At 36.3% G+C, this 16,134-nt stretch overlaps 1 protein-coding gene and 1 long non-coding RNA gene across 3 annotated transcripts; both read right to left on the reverse strand.

Moving 5' to 3' along the window:
* Window positions 1-3,394: 3,394 nt before the first annotated feature.
* Window positions 3,395-7,596, reverse strand: LOC139784439 (retinol dehydrogenase 12-like). 2 transcript variants are annotated; one of them, XM_071723627.1, is made up of 6 exons: window positions 7,277-7,596; window positions 6,887-6,968; window positions 6,412-6,719; window positions 6,188-6,307; window positions 4,348-4,555; window positions 3,395-3,638 (listed from the first exon to the last, which is right to left on the reverse strand). In XM_071723627.1, exons 1-6 carry the CDS (start codon window positions 7,392-7,394, stop codon window positions 3,491-3,493), a joined length of 984 nt encoding a protein of 327 aa, XP_071579728.1. In that variant the 5' UTR covers window positions 7,395-7,596; the 3' UTR covers window positions 3,395-3,490. The 2 variants fall into 2 exon arrangements, with proteins under 2 accessions (XP_071579728.1, XP_071579729.1); XM_071723628.1 differs by lacking the exon at window positions 3,395-3,638 and adding an exon at window positions 3,652-4,259.
* A 1,439-nt stretch (window positions 7,597-9,035) lies between these two features.
* LOC139784440 (uncharacterized) lies at window positions 9,036-11,090 on the reverse strand. The gene is made up of 3 exons (XR_011721563.1): window positions 10,796-11,090; window positions 10,083-10,308; window positions 9,036-9,261 (listed from the first exon to the last, which is right to left on the reverse strand). It is a non-coding gene; the product is annotated as an uncharacterized lncRNA (long non-coding RNA).
* Window positions 11,091-16,134: the final 5,044 nt, after the last annotated feature.

Here is a 16,134-nt window from a genome sequence, read left to right on the forward strand (position 1 = left end):
CTTCTCCCTCCTCTCTCACTCTCCCTCTCTCCCTCTCCCAGTCTTTACTCTTCTCTACTCTTTCTGAAAAACATCTCTGTTTTCCAGCCTTTCGGTGCTTTCATTCCATTTCTTTTCACAATTGTCTATCCATATTCTTTGGTATCCTACCGTTGCTTTCTTCCCCTTCTCTCTCTCCGCCTTTACTATACTCCATAGCTGCTTTTGTATTTGCCTCTCTGTTGCCGTCAGATCATCATCCATATATATCTTTCTTGCTCTTCCTATCTCCTTCCTCTTTGACATTATTTCTTTTTTATCCTCCCATCTATGAAATCTGACTAGCGTCATTTTGTGTTCACCCCGGCCAATTACCTGCACTTCATCCACTTCCACCTTCTTTTTGGAGATTTCTTCAAGTAATTTCACCATCCTCTCCCTTCCTTCACCTCCACTTTCTACTTTTATTCCTTTTACAATTATGTTATTCTTCCTTCTTCTCCTTTCGGCTAATTCAGCGTTTCTTTCCATCTCTTTCATTCTCTCCATTAGTTCTCTGCTCTCTAGCTTTTCGCCTCCGCAATTCTCCGCTTTTTGTGCTTTCTCCTCCAACTGTTTTATTCTGTTTTCTAAATTCGCTTTTTGCCCTTCCCAAAGCATTTCTCTCTTTCTATATTCCTCCCTCAGGACGTGTATTTCTTTCATTATCTCTTCTTTATCCTTCTTTCTTTCTCTTTCTTGTTCCTCCATTTTCGCTAAGATTTCTTTCAGCATTCTTTCCGCCTCCATGCCTTCTTCTTTCCCTTCCTCTCTTTTTATTTTGTTTGGCGGCGATCTTATTACCCTTTTTTCTTTACTAAAATTTTCCAGTATTTCCTTTTCGGCCCTATCTGCTATTTCTTTTTCTTCCTCCCTTCCTCTTTTTTTTATGTATTCTACAATTGTTCCTTGGCTTCCTGTCCTATCTTTTACTTTTGACAGCTCCCCCGCTCTCGTGGGCCTGCCTCCTGTAGTTCTACCTTTTTCTATCGTCCCCTTCTCCTTCTCGTCTTTAGTATCTTTTTTCTTGCTTTCCCCCTCCTTCTCATCCATCTAAGTCTTCTTCTCGTTTTTGTTATCTCTTCAGCACCTCTTTCCTCCTGTCACTCTCTTCTTTATCGACGCGTGACGCCTCGCGGTGCTCTGGCTTCGGTTTCTCCGTGCTTGTTTCCGCTTCTATCACCTAACCTCTAAATAGTCGCAGCAACACAGAATCCCCGAAATTCGGCCGCAGCTCAGCCTCCACAACGCCAATTTATATCTGCAGTCCGTCCTGCATATCTGTGCATGCAAATTACCTGAAACAAATTCGCCCCACGGCGAAGGAACGGCAGTTAAGCTCGAAAAAATACTGCCGCGTTTGACCAGCGTGTTTCTCTCTACTTACTCAGTACCGGAAGCCAAATTATTTTTAATTAAAGGTAGCCTTGAGCTGATTTAATTAGGCAACCCATCCGCGATTTGTTTGTTTATTCATTATGCTTGATAAAAAATACCTTTTATTAGGAAAACAGATGAGTGAAGGTCGATGTAGGTCGGGATCTTAGACTAATATGAATTACTTCAGAACAAATTGTACGGAATCAGGTTTACTTTGATGTTCTTCTTATACTGTTCTTTTCTTGTAGCGAACTCTTTTCTCTTCGAATGACCTATGCAGTGGGATTAGTGTCCAACAGTAATCTGCCATCATGTTGATATTCCATCTTCCTTGGTATCGATTTTCCATTTCATGTATATCTTGATAGAATCGTTCTCCTTGTTCTTCACTGTAGTTTCCAAGGTTTTCAGGAAAGTAGTTAAGATGAGAATGTAGGAAGTTCAATTTGAGATTCATCAAGCAACCTAACTTTTTAAAATTTTTCAACAACTCTTCAACCAAATTCTGGTAATTACTGGACTTCCCGTGGCAGATTACTGTTGGACACTAAAGAGAGAAACGAATCAGAATGGGAAGAAGAGAAAGAGAAACCCACTGCATAGGTCATTCGAAGAGAAAAGAGTTCGCTACAAGAAAAGAACAGTATAAGAAGAACATCAAAGTAAACCTGATTCCGTACAATTTGTTCTGAAGTAATTCATATCCATAACATTTTTTTCTGGATTTTTTACTATTCACGATTTTCAGTTTTTTTTATTTGTGATTTTGCCAAATTTTTTAGTAATGGAGCTCAACAGACTTTAGATTCGAAATCAGCGCATTAAAATACAAAAGAAACACACTTAAGCCAGGTCAGAAAAAATTTTTCCGAATTTTCTCGCACTCGTTAACGTGATTTTTCGCAATTTTTAGCTATTTTTTGCGATTTACTCGAAATTTTGAGGGTGTTTGGGCTAAACGGACTTCAGATTCGGATTCAGCGCGTCAAAATACATAAAGATAGGCGGGTCTGGTCAAAAGTACAGACCACTTTTTTTATTTTGTAGGCCTGTGTAATTAATGCAATGACAAATGATAAATACTATACAATGGAACAACTTCATATCTTAATAAGAGATAATAAAAGAACGAGAATGTTTCACTTCTTGAAAAAAAAATAAATAAACGATCTGTCCATTATTAGGAATTATCTGGACATTTTTCATAGTTTTCGATTTTTGAGTTTAAGGTGGTTCATGCATGTAGGTCACATGTAGTTAGCCCGGAAAATGTGATATGAAATGAAAGGTTAACGTTCCTAGAGTGTGTCTGTAAAATTTCGGATTTTTTAACCAATTGGTTCCGGAGATATATGTCCGTAAACTTTGCCAACTTAACGCGGTGGGGAGACCCCTCTTGCAAAAAACGAGGCTAAAAGCGCTTATGCTGCAAAAATTGCAATACTTCAAAAATAGATGATTAAACCAAAAACTGACGAAACGATGCAATAAACATTTTGCAAGATACTGGACAAAAACCCGAGTTCATTGACCAAACCATATAATAATAAAACGTAATTTTCGATTGACTAAATCGACAATACGGAACTGATGGCTGGACTCGAGCGGCACTAGCGGCAGCTTGGCAACGTCGCACGTGTCAGCTGATGAGTATAGCGCACGGAGGAATAGATTCTATCAATTTTTCGTTTCGTCTCGAAACGTCCCTTACGTCGAGGCTGCTCGCTCCAGCTCATATTTCACACTTGTATCGCTTGTACGTACAGGTTATGTAGATCGCGACGACAAAGACTGCTGACTCAGCTGACTGCAACGTTGCCGCGCTGCTGTTGTACATATATTCACAGGGCTCACAACTCTAGTAAAGATGTGACTTTCGTCTCAATATTTTAATTACGTAGAGGTCGTATAACATTAAAGATGTCATAAATAATAAATCTAATTATATGCTAATTTTTACGGACAAAAATCCACTTATTTATCACTAATATTTGCAATTGTTTTATTAACACTTTATTTGTTAAAAATAAAAACATAAAACATTATTTAGTAAAAATTCTCATGATATTCTCTTAAAACTAAAGAAATCTTTTTAAAGCATTTGACGTGAAACGGTTTCCAAAAATTTGGTAAAATCTTCTTCTAGTTCCAGATGCAAAAGACGACAGGATACATTCCACAATTTTTCGGCGTACTGACGATTATTTGCCTTCCGATATGTAGTAGCAACGCCGCAGCCTCTATATATATATATATATATATATATATATATATATATATATATAAACAATGCGGAATTATGTTATTATGTAAAAAAAAAGATAAAGATATATACTTTATTTACCCCAAGGGGCCTTAAAGGGCGTTTTTTTGAAGGGACGTACCCAACCCTATTCACTATTCCATCCTATTCTATTCCTCCATTCCTATTTCCTCCTTTTTGGACCAACGGTTTAACGTCTCTTCCGAAAGACGGAGCCCAGTTTTCCATCTAGGAATACTGTATCCATTTGGGATCTATCCGCCAGATGGGGGGGGCAGCGTTTTGCTGAGAAAAATTCTCATCGGCCTAGCGGGATTCGAACCCGGTTCTCCGGATTACGAATCTGGCGCTCTACCCACTAGACCAGCCGTCTCCCCTTACCAGGAACCAGGTTCGAGTCCACTAGAGCCATGTAAACATGGAATGTTTTTTCGAAGCTGCGCCCCTCCGTGCAAGATAGGCTCTTGTGCGGAGCAAACTGGGCTCCGTCTTTCGGAAAGAGACGTTAAGCCGTTGGTCCAAAGGGTTAAAGTGAGAGGAGAAAGGGTAGTAGTGTAAAGGTTTGGGTAACGTTTCTTATAAAAACGACTTGCAAACCCTGCGGGGATAAGCAATAAAGATAGTTTATGTTATTATGTAATATTATGTATAAAAATAAGTTTGTATAGTATGTAGTATATTCTTACGAGTAATAAAGACCGCTATCATTAGCCGTCTTTTCATCCACAGAACAATATATTGTAGTTTGCGCTCCTTGTTCAGCGTTTTTAAAAAACAATCGTGCTACAGTAAAACAAAAATTTGGTAATACTGCATTATTGACATTCCATAATACTTCGGTCGGTATAATACCAGGATGTATAGAGTACACATTTATTCCGTGAATATTTGCCTCTGAAAATCAAAACTTGCTTAACTTTTTATACTCTGTATAACTATTTACAACTATATTTTGTACAACTAAAGTCTATCTTCTGTGGATTTTTCTTCATTGCGTAACAAACCGTAAACAATTGATTAATAATACAGGCCCACAAAAAAAAAGTATATTGCTCTGGGGTTGAGACCACATTACTCCTATGTATTTTGACCCGCTGAACACGAATCTGCAATAAAAAAATAGGGGTCGCCCAGAGAATTTCAAAGATAACCTCAAAAAACCGTAAAAAACCACGTTTTTTAGTGGTAAAGGCTTAAAAAAAAAGAATATGATTTGTCTCAGGTCAAGACCAACCAGAATTTTATTGGTAAACGCACAAACACACTTGTGTCAGTCTTTCCTGATGTTTAGACTATAAGAAAAACTGAAGACAACAGCAGGCTGAAGGCGAATGGTTATACCTCTGAGAGCGGGAAAATTTGGCAATACTCGCACAGTTATCGTCTGTAAGTCCACTTTGGTGATCAGAAGATTTTATACTGTAAGGAAATTTAGTGACTGAAAACCTGCATGAGGCCTTAAATAAAGGTGATCTTATGAACGAGAACTAAATTGGTTTACGCTTGCGTGTGCGTTTGTCATCGAACGACCTATGTAAAGGACTAGCTGGTTACCCGGGCTTCGCCCCGGAGGACATATGTAATAAGACACGCAAATAGTCTCTCTCTCTCTCTCTCTCTCTCTCTCTCTCTCTCTCTCTCTCTCTCTCTCTCTCTCTCTCTCTCTCTCTCTCTCTCTCCTCTCTCTCTCTCTCTCTCTCTCTCTCTCTCTCTCTCTCTCTCTCTCCTCTCTCCTCTCCTCTCTCCTCTCTCTCTCGCTCTCTCGCTCTCTCGCTCTCTCGCTCTCTCGCTCTCTCGCTCTCGCTCTCTCGCTCTCTCGCTCTCTCGCTCTCTCGCTCTCTCGCTCTCTCGCTCTCTCGCTCTCTCGCTCTCTCGCTCTCTCGCTCTCTCGCTCTCTCGCTCTCTCGCTCTCTCGCTCTCTCGCTCTCTCGCTCTCTCGCTCTCTCGCTCTCTCGCTCTCTCGCTCTCTCGCTCTCTCGCTCTCTCGCTCTCTCGCTCTCTCGCTCTCTCGCTCTCTCGCTCTCTCGCTCTCTCGCTCTCTCGCTCTCTCGCTCTCTCGCTCTCTCGCTCTCTCGCTCTCTCGCTCTCTCGCTCTCTCGCTCTCTCTCTCTCTCTCTCTCTCTCCTCTCTCTCTCTCTCTCTCTCTCTCTCTCTCTCTCTCTCTCTCTCTCTCTCTCTCTCTCTCTCTCTCTTTTCAACATGACACAAGTGTGTTTGTGCGTTTACCAATAAAATTCTGGTTGTTCTTGACCTGGAACAAATCATATTCTTTTTTTTAAGCTTTTACCACTAAAAAACGTGGTTTTTACGGTTTTTTGAGGTTATTTTTGAAATCCTCTGGGCGACCCCTATTTTTTATTGCAGATTCGTGTTCAACGGGTCAAAATACATAGGAATAATGTGGTCTTAACCCCAGAGCAATATACTTCTTTTTTTTGTGGGCCTAATTGTTAAATATTAATAAGCCACTATTGAATAAATGTAACCTATTCTAATTGATAACGTCTTTTTAGCATGATGGCATACTTTTCAATCGATCAGCGAGCTCCTTAGTGAACAGAATGTTTGCTAGTTTGCTTCGTGCATAACTTTTAAATAGTGCATAAGATCTCTCCAGATTAATGTCATCGAAATCTATGTCAGCAACTATAATAGAATGATTTTGTTATAGTTGTACTTCAAACAAAAGCCGGGTGTGTACAAAAGACATTTTAGTTTATTTCTAAAGTCACCATAATCACTTTACATACAAATATATGCAAGTGATGAGACATTGACTATTCTGCAACTGGGAGAAGACGATTGCATTTTCGGTAGTAACAAAAGTGTCAAAAGAAAATGACCAAGATGGTTGACTTGTAATGTCGTCTCAATTCCATCCTCTGTTTTCTCGTACGGAGACGCAGCAGCCATACCGGCATTATTTATGAGTATGTGAATAGCTGCTTCGTTTGTCAGCAAATTCTTAGCACAATCTTTCACGCTTTTAAAACTACGTAGATTCAGAAAATAAATCGCAAGCTCACCCACATTATTTTTATATTCATCCTTTCTCATCCTAAAAGTAACCATTGATTTACAGACCACATCGTCATTTTCTCCATCATGAAAAAATTTAATTAAGATAAATATAGATTCATAAAGACACAAAACGAATAAATTAAAATAAATAGTACAATTAATTTAATTGCTTTTCTTATGATATATCTAAGTTTATATATTTACCATGAAGGTGGGTTGCTCTTTATATCTTCAATTGCTTCATTTGTCTTTTCCATATTTCTACAAGCCAGAATTACTCTAGCGCCTAAATGCATACGTTATTTATACGAATGTGTTTAAGAGTATACTTTTTAATTGTAGAGTTGTAAAAAATTTTATAGATTTATAAGTGATGCAAAGATAATTGAAAAAAACTTAATATTCTAGTAAAGAAATGAATATAGTGTTCTCGTGAAGTATTGTTATATAACAGTATGGTTGTATAACAATGACATTTGGCACTGTTATCTCTTAACGAATAACAAAAATTTATATTTCATTAATGCTATATAATATCTACTTAAGTTTAAAATTTAGGATAATTTAAATTATCATTTCAGTATATAAAATGACCTCTCGCATATAAATCTCTGGCAGTCTCCTTGCCGATACCACTACTTGCTCCTGTTATCACAACAGTTTTGCCGTTAAGGCGTGCTTTGCCCATACACATTTTATTGAAGAACCACATTTTATAGTGGTTCTTTATCTACGACGTCACCAATATGCGATTGACTATTTCTATTAGAATTCACTCACTATCGATTTCACTGAACATACTATATTCGATTGAACGCGTTTGTTTATTGAATAGTTACAGACTTTGTTTTCGTGTTCTTATATAGAGTGAGTGCTCGGCAAAAAATGCACTTTTCGGCCGATTTTCAGCTGGCTCCGCCTAGCGCCTTCCCCTTACCTCGCCGTCCCGCACGCAGCCCACGAGTCGCTCGAGGCTCAGGAGCGTAAACATGTGTTTACAATAGCTTTCCACGTCACCCGTAAGATACTATTGTTGACGCGTTTTTTTTTTAAGTGGTATCCTCTGTAGTCTTAATCCATTGATGACTGTTGTGACTCTTTAACTAATTGAAGCAGAATTAAAAAAATAAACAAAAAATGAAGAAAATTTACGTCAACTTTTGAGATCTTTTATAGGCGAGAGCGGGAACATCGATTTGAATATTAAACGTAGCAAGCCGCATAAGATACGGTAAAGAATCGTCCCTTAAAAAAGAACACTTTTCATTTTTTATAAATTTTATTTTTAAAAATGAAGTTTCACATAAATAGGTGGATCCAAACATGAAATAAATTCGAAGGCTGAAATTACGAAGTTTTGGGTATGATAATTTTTTTAAAATTTTGTAAAAATCAGCACCGGTGTCTTCAATTGTTTTGAGAGAAATATGTAAATCGTGAAAGTTTATAATTGATGTTTCACCCCGATGCAACAGATTTATTTTTAAAGCTGCGAGACAAACAACCCAGATAACATTATGACGTCATAAAGACGTTTGAAAGACGTCATAAAATCCCTTAGACGTCTTAAAAAGGTTTCAGAAAGACGTAGTTTTTACTTCTTTAGGACGTCTTATGTCCCGATTTATGACGTCTTTAATACAATGGATTATGACGTCTTTAATACAATGGATTAGGACGTCTTTAATACAATGGATTAAGACGTCGTTTATACGTTATTTTAAGACGTATTAAAATCGTCTTATTTAATAATTTTGAGACGTTTTCAATTTTATTTTTTTTTTATTTTTATTTTTAGATACATACATGTGTACAGCGGCGCCATTATATATATATATATATATATATATATAGAAGTTATATTATGTTTAATAATAGATATGTAGTAATTGTAACTTTTTTATATTATGTTTGTCTTAACAAATTATATTTTATTATTTCATTATTTCGTGAAAAAGCAACAGCACCAAATTTTTCTTTTTAAACTCCGTAGCTTTTTTATAGAAGATATCCCTTTGCAGAATTTATATATATGAATGTATGTATAAATATATAGTTATTTTATTTTGAACGCAGAAACTAGAAGTGCAGCTAAAACAAACAGATCTACGCGTCGTGCGTTTGCATAACATCGTGATGAAATGCCTCTTATGTTTACGCAGACTTAATTATAGAGACTAAATAGAACTTTAATATCTGATAAAATTACGCTGTTATGTATTGTAATAACAACGTACGAGTAGGTACATAAGCTCGTTTTCGATCTGAGAGCTTCGCGAATATCCAATCGCGCAAGCCGGTAAGTATCATTTCACAAGTACAAAGTTCATTCTCTTTCTTTCTTTCTTATATCTCCCCGTTGCAACCGGCAACGCACTTTTTCCCTTTCCTCGTTACAATTTTTCTTAAGTAGCTTATTTTTATCGATGTAACTTATTTTTATCGATGTTAACGAATTATATAAGATATTTATGATTTCTTGGAGTTATACTTCATTCGGTCGGTAGCATGCCGTAGCCACTCCTGAATCACCTTTCCTACATCTTGTAAAGTGCAGCCTTTTTTATCCGCAACATATTCTGCAACAGTTTGTAATATTATTAATTAATTAATGACATTATTTAGAAGTAAGAAAATACATATGCAAGAAAATCTTACGATATACGTTGCAATGTAAATATACATCCATAAAATTACATTAGCAATCTATTAAATTTCTTTTTTGCTCCAACAATTAATAAATAGCTACAAACTTGATATGATAGCTATAAATTTAAATTAATATATTACACGTTAACTATGTTTTAAGAAATATATGATTCTATTACATTAATTTTAAGGCTACTTATTGATCATTAAAGTAAAGAAAAAGTTTCCTGAGTATTCTACAAGTTTGATTAATTAATCGCGTGCATGTATCATTTTATGGGTATAGTTTCAAAGTTATATCTATTAAGAAGGATCAAAACTTATGGTCAAAATATCATAACAGTTCTAATTGACCAAAACCAATGGTTGAATATTTTGAAAATTTTAAGCATATATTTGTCATGTATGCAGGGTGTTACCTAATTCGTGCCCCTACTATTTACACAGCAATATTTTTTATCAAAAATTGAGTCAAAAAGTCCTGAACCATTTTTTTCTATAATGCTTAGTAAAATAGTAACTATTGATGAGTAAAGTCAATTTACTCAGTGCTATCCTTTAGGCAGCCGTACATTAGTGAGCTGCGCGCCTGGTAGTATGAGTCAGTGTACGCTATTTTACTAAACTATAGAAAAAATGGCTCAGGACTTTTTAACTCAATTTTTGGATAAGAAATATCGCTGTGTAAATGGTAAAGAGAGCAAATTAGATGACACCCTGTATATTAAAGTATCAAGAACATAAAAAATACCTTTTATTATCGTATAAACGAGGCTAACCAACGAGACCATAAGAAATTATCTTATTAACGGCAGATAGCGCTAGACTAGTCACAGGTCCTGTAGTTTCTTCAGATCTAATGATTTCCAGAAAGGGAGTGAGAAAGACTGCGGGTCCAATTGGGATAGATCTCGGTGCTCATTTAACACCTCCTTCAAGGTACTCAAGCCCTTCATGAGAGTATCCTGGTCGTCGTCCTGAAAATTAAATTACACAATTAGAGAACAAATCTTTAAGGCTACAACTACATCTATCGTAACGCTTTGATCGTGGTCGTAAGCAATAAAGTCGTCGTAAACCGTATATCTATGCCAATATATCTATAAACACATTTTTCTACGCACGTCGAGAAAGCTGACAGGTTATGTTGTAACGCCAGACAAGCGTCGTAATTGTAATTATTGTAAAGAGTTCAAGCTCAACTCATACGATGAGCTTACGATAGCGAGTACGACGAGCGTTACGACCGCTTACGGTAAACATTACGATAGATGTAGTTGCAACCTAAGATCTTTTGCGAATTGTCTCTACTGCTTCATTGTCAAATTTGGAGCGCCTACCAAACAATTTCTACAACCTGTTTGATTAGGAACAATAACAGATATGTACGTGCCCAAAACACTGACGATAATCGTCTTATTCGCGAGAATAGTTCGTACAGGTGATGAAAAAAGATCCACTAACCTGGTGAGAGTATGACGACCATCGGGCACCTCGCCGCATTGCCGTCACCAGGAGGCACACCTTGCCCTCGACGACGTACAGGCCACCCCTACAGGGGCCCGCGGGCCTCACGATTCTACTCATCCTCGCGCGTTTTCACCGTTACGCCATAGCAGAATTCCGAAAGATCGTACAGCACATATATCACTGTTATTGCAGTCCGCCACTATTAAACTCGGGTCCGTGGGTTCGTTAAGCCCAAAGGATTGCGCGGCGAATCAATCCTCCCTGCGGGTCGAAATAAATGTGAGACCATCGTCTCCACGACACTCCACGTTGCGATACGTATATTATAACGTCGCAAAAGCCCGGCGCGTGCCGGCGCATGCAGGCGCTAGTCACGTGACCTCATTCTAAGCCAATCAAATAGCACGCCTTATGCGCCATATTGTAAGACGTCATACAGACGTGTTTCTAACAAAGTCTGAAAGACGTTTTTTCTAAGACGTCGTACAGACGTATTTCTAACAAAGTCTGAAAGACGGTTTTTTTTATGACGTCATAAAGACGTATTTCTAACAAAGTCTGAAAAACGTTTTTCTTATGACGTCATACAGACGTATTTCTGACAAGTCATAGAGACGTCTCTTTTAAGACGTCTCTTACAACGTCATTATGACATGCGTGTTGTGTGGGAATATAGTCATCGACAAACGATATAACAATTCGCTGCCGTCAATTGTTTTATAACAATCTGATGTGCATTTCGCGCCTCTAAAGGTCGTAGTGGGCACATCAGCAGATCGAGTTAACAGTATTTATTCTTCTTTGAACACACCAATCTTCAGGATGGATGATAAAAGGTATGCTCAACAATTTGATAAATCTTGGGAAGTTAATTATTTCTTCAGTTGTATTTCCGATCAAACGGTTTATTTACTTTGCGGTTTCAAACCTTCGGTAGTAAAAAAATATGTAATAGAGAGGCATTTCAGAGCACGTCATTTGGTTGAATATTCCAATTATTCAAATTCAGAAAAATTGGATATTATTGAAGGACTGAAATTAGTTTATCAAGAAGGTGCAATAGCTTCTTCTAGTTCTTCTTCTCAAAAATCCCTACTAGCCTCTTATGCTATTTCTTTGCTTATAGCACAAAATTCAAAGCCATTTGCCAAAGGTACTTTTGTGAAGAACTGTATCATCGAAGCAGTAAAAGCCTTCGGCAATTTCTTGACTCTTGACGAAGCAATGAGCATACCTCTCAGTGCAAAAACAATATCTTCAAGAATTACTGATATCACTAATTCTGTAAGAGAAAAATTAAAGAATCTTCTGACGTCATGTACATATTTTGCTTTATGTCTTGACGAGAGCACCGATATTCGACACACGAATCAACTGAGTATTTTTATTTGAATCGTGCAAGACGATTTCTCGTGTGTCGAAGGGCTTTTAGATTTCGTCCCTTTACATAGCACAACAACGGGTCTTGATATTTTTTTAGCAGTTGAAGAATCGCTTAAAAGATTTGACATCGATTTTAATAAATGTTCTTCGATTACTACTGATGGCGCGAGAGCAATGACCGGTTCAAAGATAGAGTTCGCCGGTCAATTAAAGCAGCGAAATTTTAATATCCCCGTTATACATTGTATAATTCATCAGGAAGCACTAAGTGGCAAAGTTGTAAAACTGTCAACAGCTATAGAGACTGTGACAAAAATAATTAATATAATTAAAGGTGGACAGAAGTTCCTTAGTCATCGAAAATTTCAATTATTTCTCCAGGAACATAATTATGTTCACACAGATGTCCCACTTTATTGTCCAGTACCTACGTTGGCTCCCTGCTAAAAAAGACCGATTGAATCCGATTAAAAATTTCGAATCCGCATGAATCTGGATTCTTGATCCGGAAATCGCGGATTTATAACGATTACACCGACTGAAAACGATTGAAACGGATTGGTATTCAAGGATGTAATTTCAATCGGTTTCTCTATCGATTTAAATTGTTATGATTTCATAACGATTACACTGATTGAAGACGATTGAAACGGATTGGTATTCAACGATGTAATTTCAATCGGTACCTATCGGTTTGAATTTAATTTCACTTATTTTCTATCGGTTTAAATCGGTGTTAGTCAATTCGTTTAAATCGTTATGATTTCGTGAACCCCGAAATCACGAAGTCATAATGATTTAAACGGATTGATTGACCGATTCAAACTGATAGAATCCGTGAATTCCGGATATATAAACAGGATTATTGACTACTTACTTTATTAATTACTTTATTATATTACTATTATAATTCCATTCTTTGTACTACAAATTTATTACAATGTGCACAGTATTTATTTAAACGAAAACATTTTACAGTTTTGCAAATATAGAACTCATGACTTTATTTACCAAAAGGAAATCCTGTACTAAGAACTCTATTACGTAAGTATGTGCTATATACAATTTTAATGATTAAAGCGGATTTAATCCGATTCACATAGCTACTTTCATTACCCGATTGAAATGGATTAAGCGCAGATACGATTGAAACCGATTGAGTCGGATTCAGATGAATCCGGAAATATCGCATTAAATCCGATTCCGGTGTTGTATTAAAATTTTACGATTGATGCGGATTCAATACGATTCGTGTGGTCACTTTATTCACCCGATTAAAATAAATTGGCATTAATACGATTGAAACCGATAACGGCGGATTCAGATAAATCCGGAAATGCCGAATTAAAAACGATTCCGATTGATTTGTTATTAAAACCGATTCACTTCCAATCGGGCATCCGATTAACCGGATTGAAAACGCATTCATTCCGATTCAATTTCACCAAATTTAATGCGGAACCAATCGGATTCAATCGGTCATTTTCAGCAGGGCTTAGTGCTGCAAAATGTTTGGAAATATTTTTTGGCATAAGAAAAGAGATCCTCCTTTTCTTGCAAGAAATTAACAATCCAAAATTTCAGGAATATATAGCCGTTTTGCAAGATGTCACATTTCTCTCTGAACTTGCCTTCATTACTGACATGACTAATTGTTAATCAACTTAGGCTTCTCAATTTAAAGCTGCAAAGACAAAATCAGAATATTTCCCAATTAGTTAGTCATGTCGATTCTTTCCGAAGAAAATTACAGTTATTCAAATCTCACTTAAATGATAATATTTTTCACTTTTGCTTCCTCATAGAGGAAGCTTTGTTTTCGTAAACTTCGTATATGAACCTTTGATTGCGTATAGAGTTGAGTCTAATCAATCAAATTTAAATGAATTATATATGAAATAGGTGTAGAAGAAACCAAAGAAAAGATTGTTTTTTGAGTTTTTGATGCTAATATGTTCAGAGTATTTTAAAACGTCGAAATATTGCATTTAAAAAATGTTCGTATGTGTGTATGTGTGTGTGTATGTACGGACTTGATGTCCGTGGTTGCTCTAACTTCCGCAAATATTGAGATATCGGGCTGTTTCTTTTTAATCGATAGAGTATCATTCAAGGAAGGTTGGTATTGAATTTGGCGATGATCGGTAAAGGGGTTCTTTTTTAAATATTGGGCTATTTCTAATTTTATTATATTCTTCAGTCTTTTCTACCCCTATTTCATATATAATACTTTAAGATTTGGTTAATTATCGGTATATCTAATAATCGATAAAAGGGTTCTTTCATTATAAAATTTTGAATTTTTTGAGGATCGGTGAAGGGATTACCGATTTCTGCTTAAAAAGTGTATAAGATGTACATGTAATTTTATATAGAGTATCATTAAAATAAAGTTGTTTTGAATTTTGCGAGGGTCGGTGAAAGGGTTATCGATTTTTGCTTTAAAAATGTGTAAGTTATTTGATGGATAGAATATTATTTAAGGAAGGTATTGAATTTGGCGATGATCAGTGAAGGAGTTACCGATTTCTGCTCAAAAAGTTACATGTATAAGTTGTATATGTAAGTTTATATAGAGTATCATTAAAAGAAGGTTGGTATTGAATTTGGCGATAATCGGTAAAAAGGTTTTTTCTTTATAAAATTTTGAATTTTTTTAGAAATGCCCGTGGTTGCTCTAACTTTTGTAAATTTTGAAATATTGGACTATTTCTAATTTTATTATATTCTTCAGTTTTTTTTACCCTCATTTGATATATAATTTTTTAAGATTTGGTTGATCAGTTCTTGAGTTAAAGGCATTTAAAATTTTGAAAAATTCAATATAAAGAAAGAACCTTTTTACCGATTATCGCCAAATTCAATACCAACCTTTTTTTAATGATACTCTATATAAAATTACATGTATAACTAATACATGTAACTTTTTAAGCAAAAATCGGTAACTCTTTCACCGATCCTCGCCAAATTCAATACCTTTCTTAAATGATACTTTATCCATCAAATAACTTACACATTTTTTAAGCAGAAATCGTTACACATTTTTTAAGCAGAAATCGGTAACCTTTTCACCTCGCAAAGTTCAAAACAACCTTCTTTTAATAATACTCTCTATAAAATTACATGTACATCTTATACACTTTTTAAGCAGAAATCGGTAATCTCTTCACCGATCCTCGCCAAATTAAATAACAATCTTTCTTTAATGATACTCTATCCATCAAATAACTTAGGGTAGATTGAGGCAAATCGGATTAATATAAGTTTTAAGACAATTTTCGTTAGTGTTTTATTTTAAACGAGCTATTTTATCGTGCTAATTAGTAATCCGATTTGCCTCGGTCTACCCTATACATTTTTTAGGCAGAAATCGGTAACCCTTTCACTAATCTTCGCCAAATTCAAAACAACCTCCCTTTAATGATACCTTATATATAAGACTAGCTTTTTCGCCCGCGCTTGGCGCGGGTTCAAAAGCTCTTCCTTCTTTTCTCCGAATAGTAATATTTACCCCCAAAAAATTTTTTTTGGAAAAAGGGACCTTTTTTAGACAATTTTGTATGGGGGCCCTTTATCCCCAGGCTCAGACCCCTTCCCAAAAAAAAAAAAATCACAAATAAAAGAAAATATTTAAAAAATATATCTAAATAAAAAAAATAAAATAAAATAATACCACAAATTGTTCCGGTTCCGGTGTGTCGATGGCAACAGGTGTGCATGTGATAGAGAGAAAGATCGAGGCAAAAATACGTGTTGGAGAGAGCTAGAGAGGTCGAGAACAGCGGAACAGGGCCGAGGCGTGGAGGTGAGAGAAGGCGGAGGCGAAAGGGCTGAGAAGGGGCGGAGGCAGTAAAAAGGAGAAGAGGTAAGGAAAGTGACGGGTGTGGTGACCGCGTGGCATAGACTAGAGATATTATAGAGGGGCGATAGACAAGAAGGCGGTGTCGCGC

The sequence above is a fragment of the Temnothorax nylanderi genome, unplaced genomic scaffold (genome assembly GCF_030848795.1).
Source record: "Temnothorax nylanderi isolate EJ_2023f unplaced genomic scaffold, tnyl_v1.0 TNYL_tig0628_pilon, whole genome shotgun sequence".
In the NCBI taxonomy this organism is placed as follows: Eukaryota; Metazoa; Arthropoda; class Insecta; order Hymenoptera; family Formicidae; genus Temnothorax; species Temnothorax nylanderi.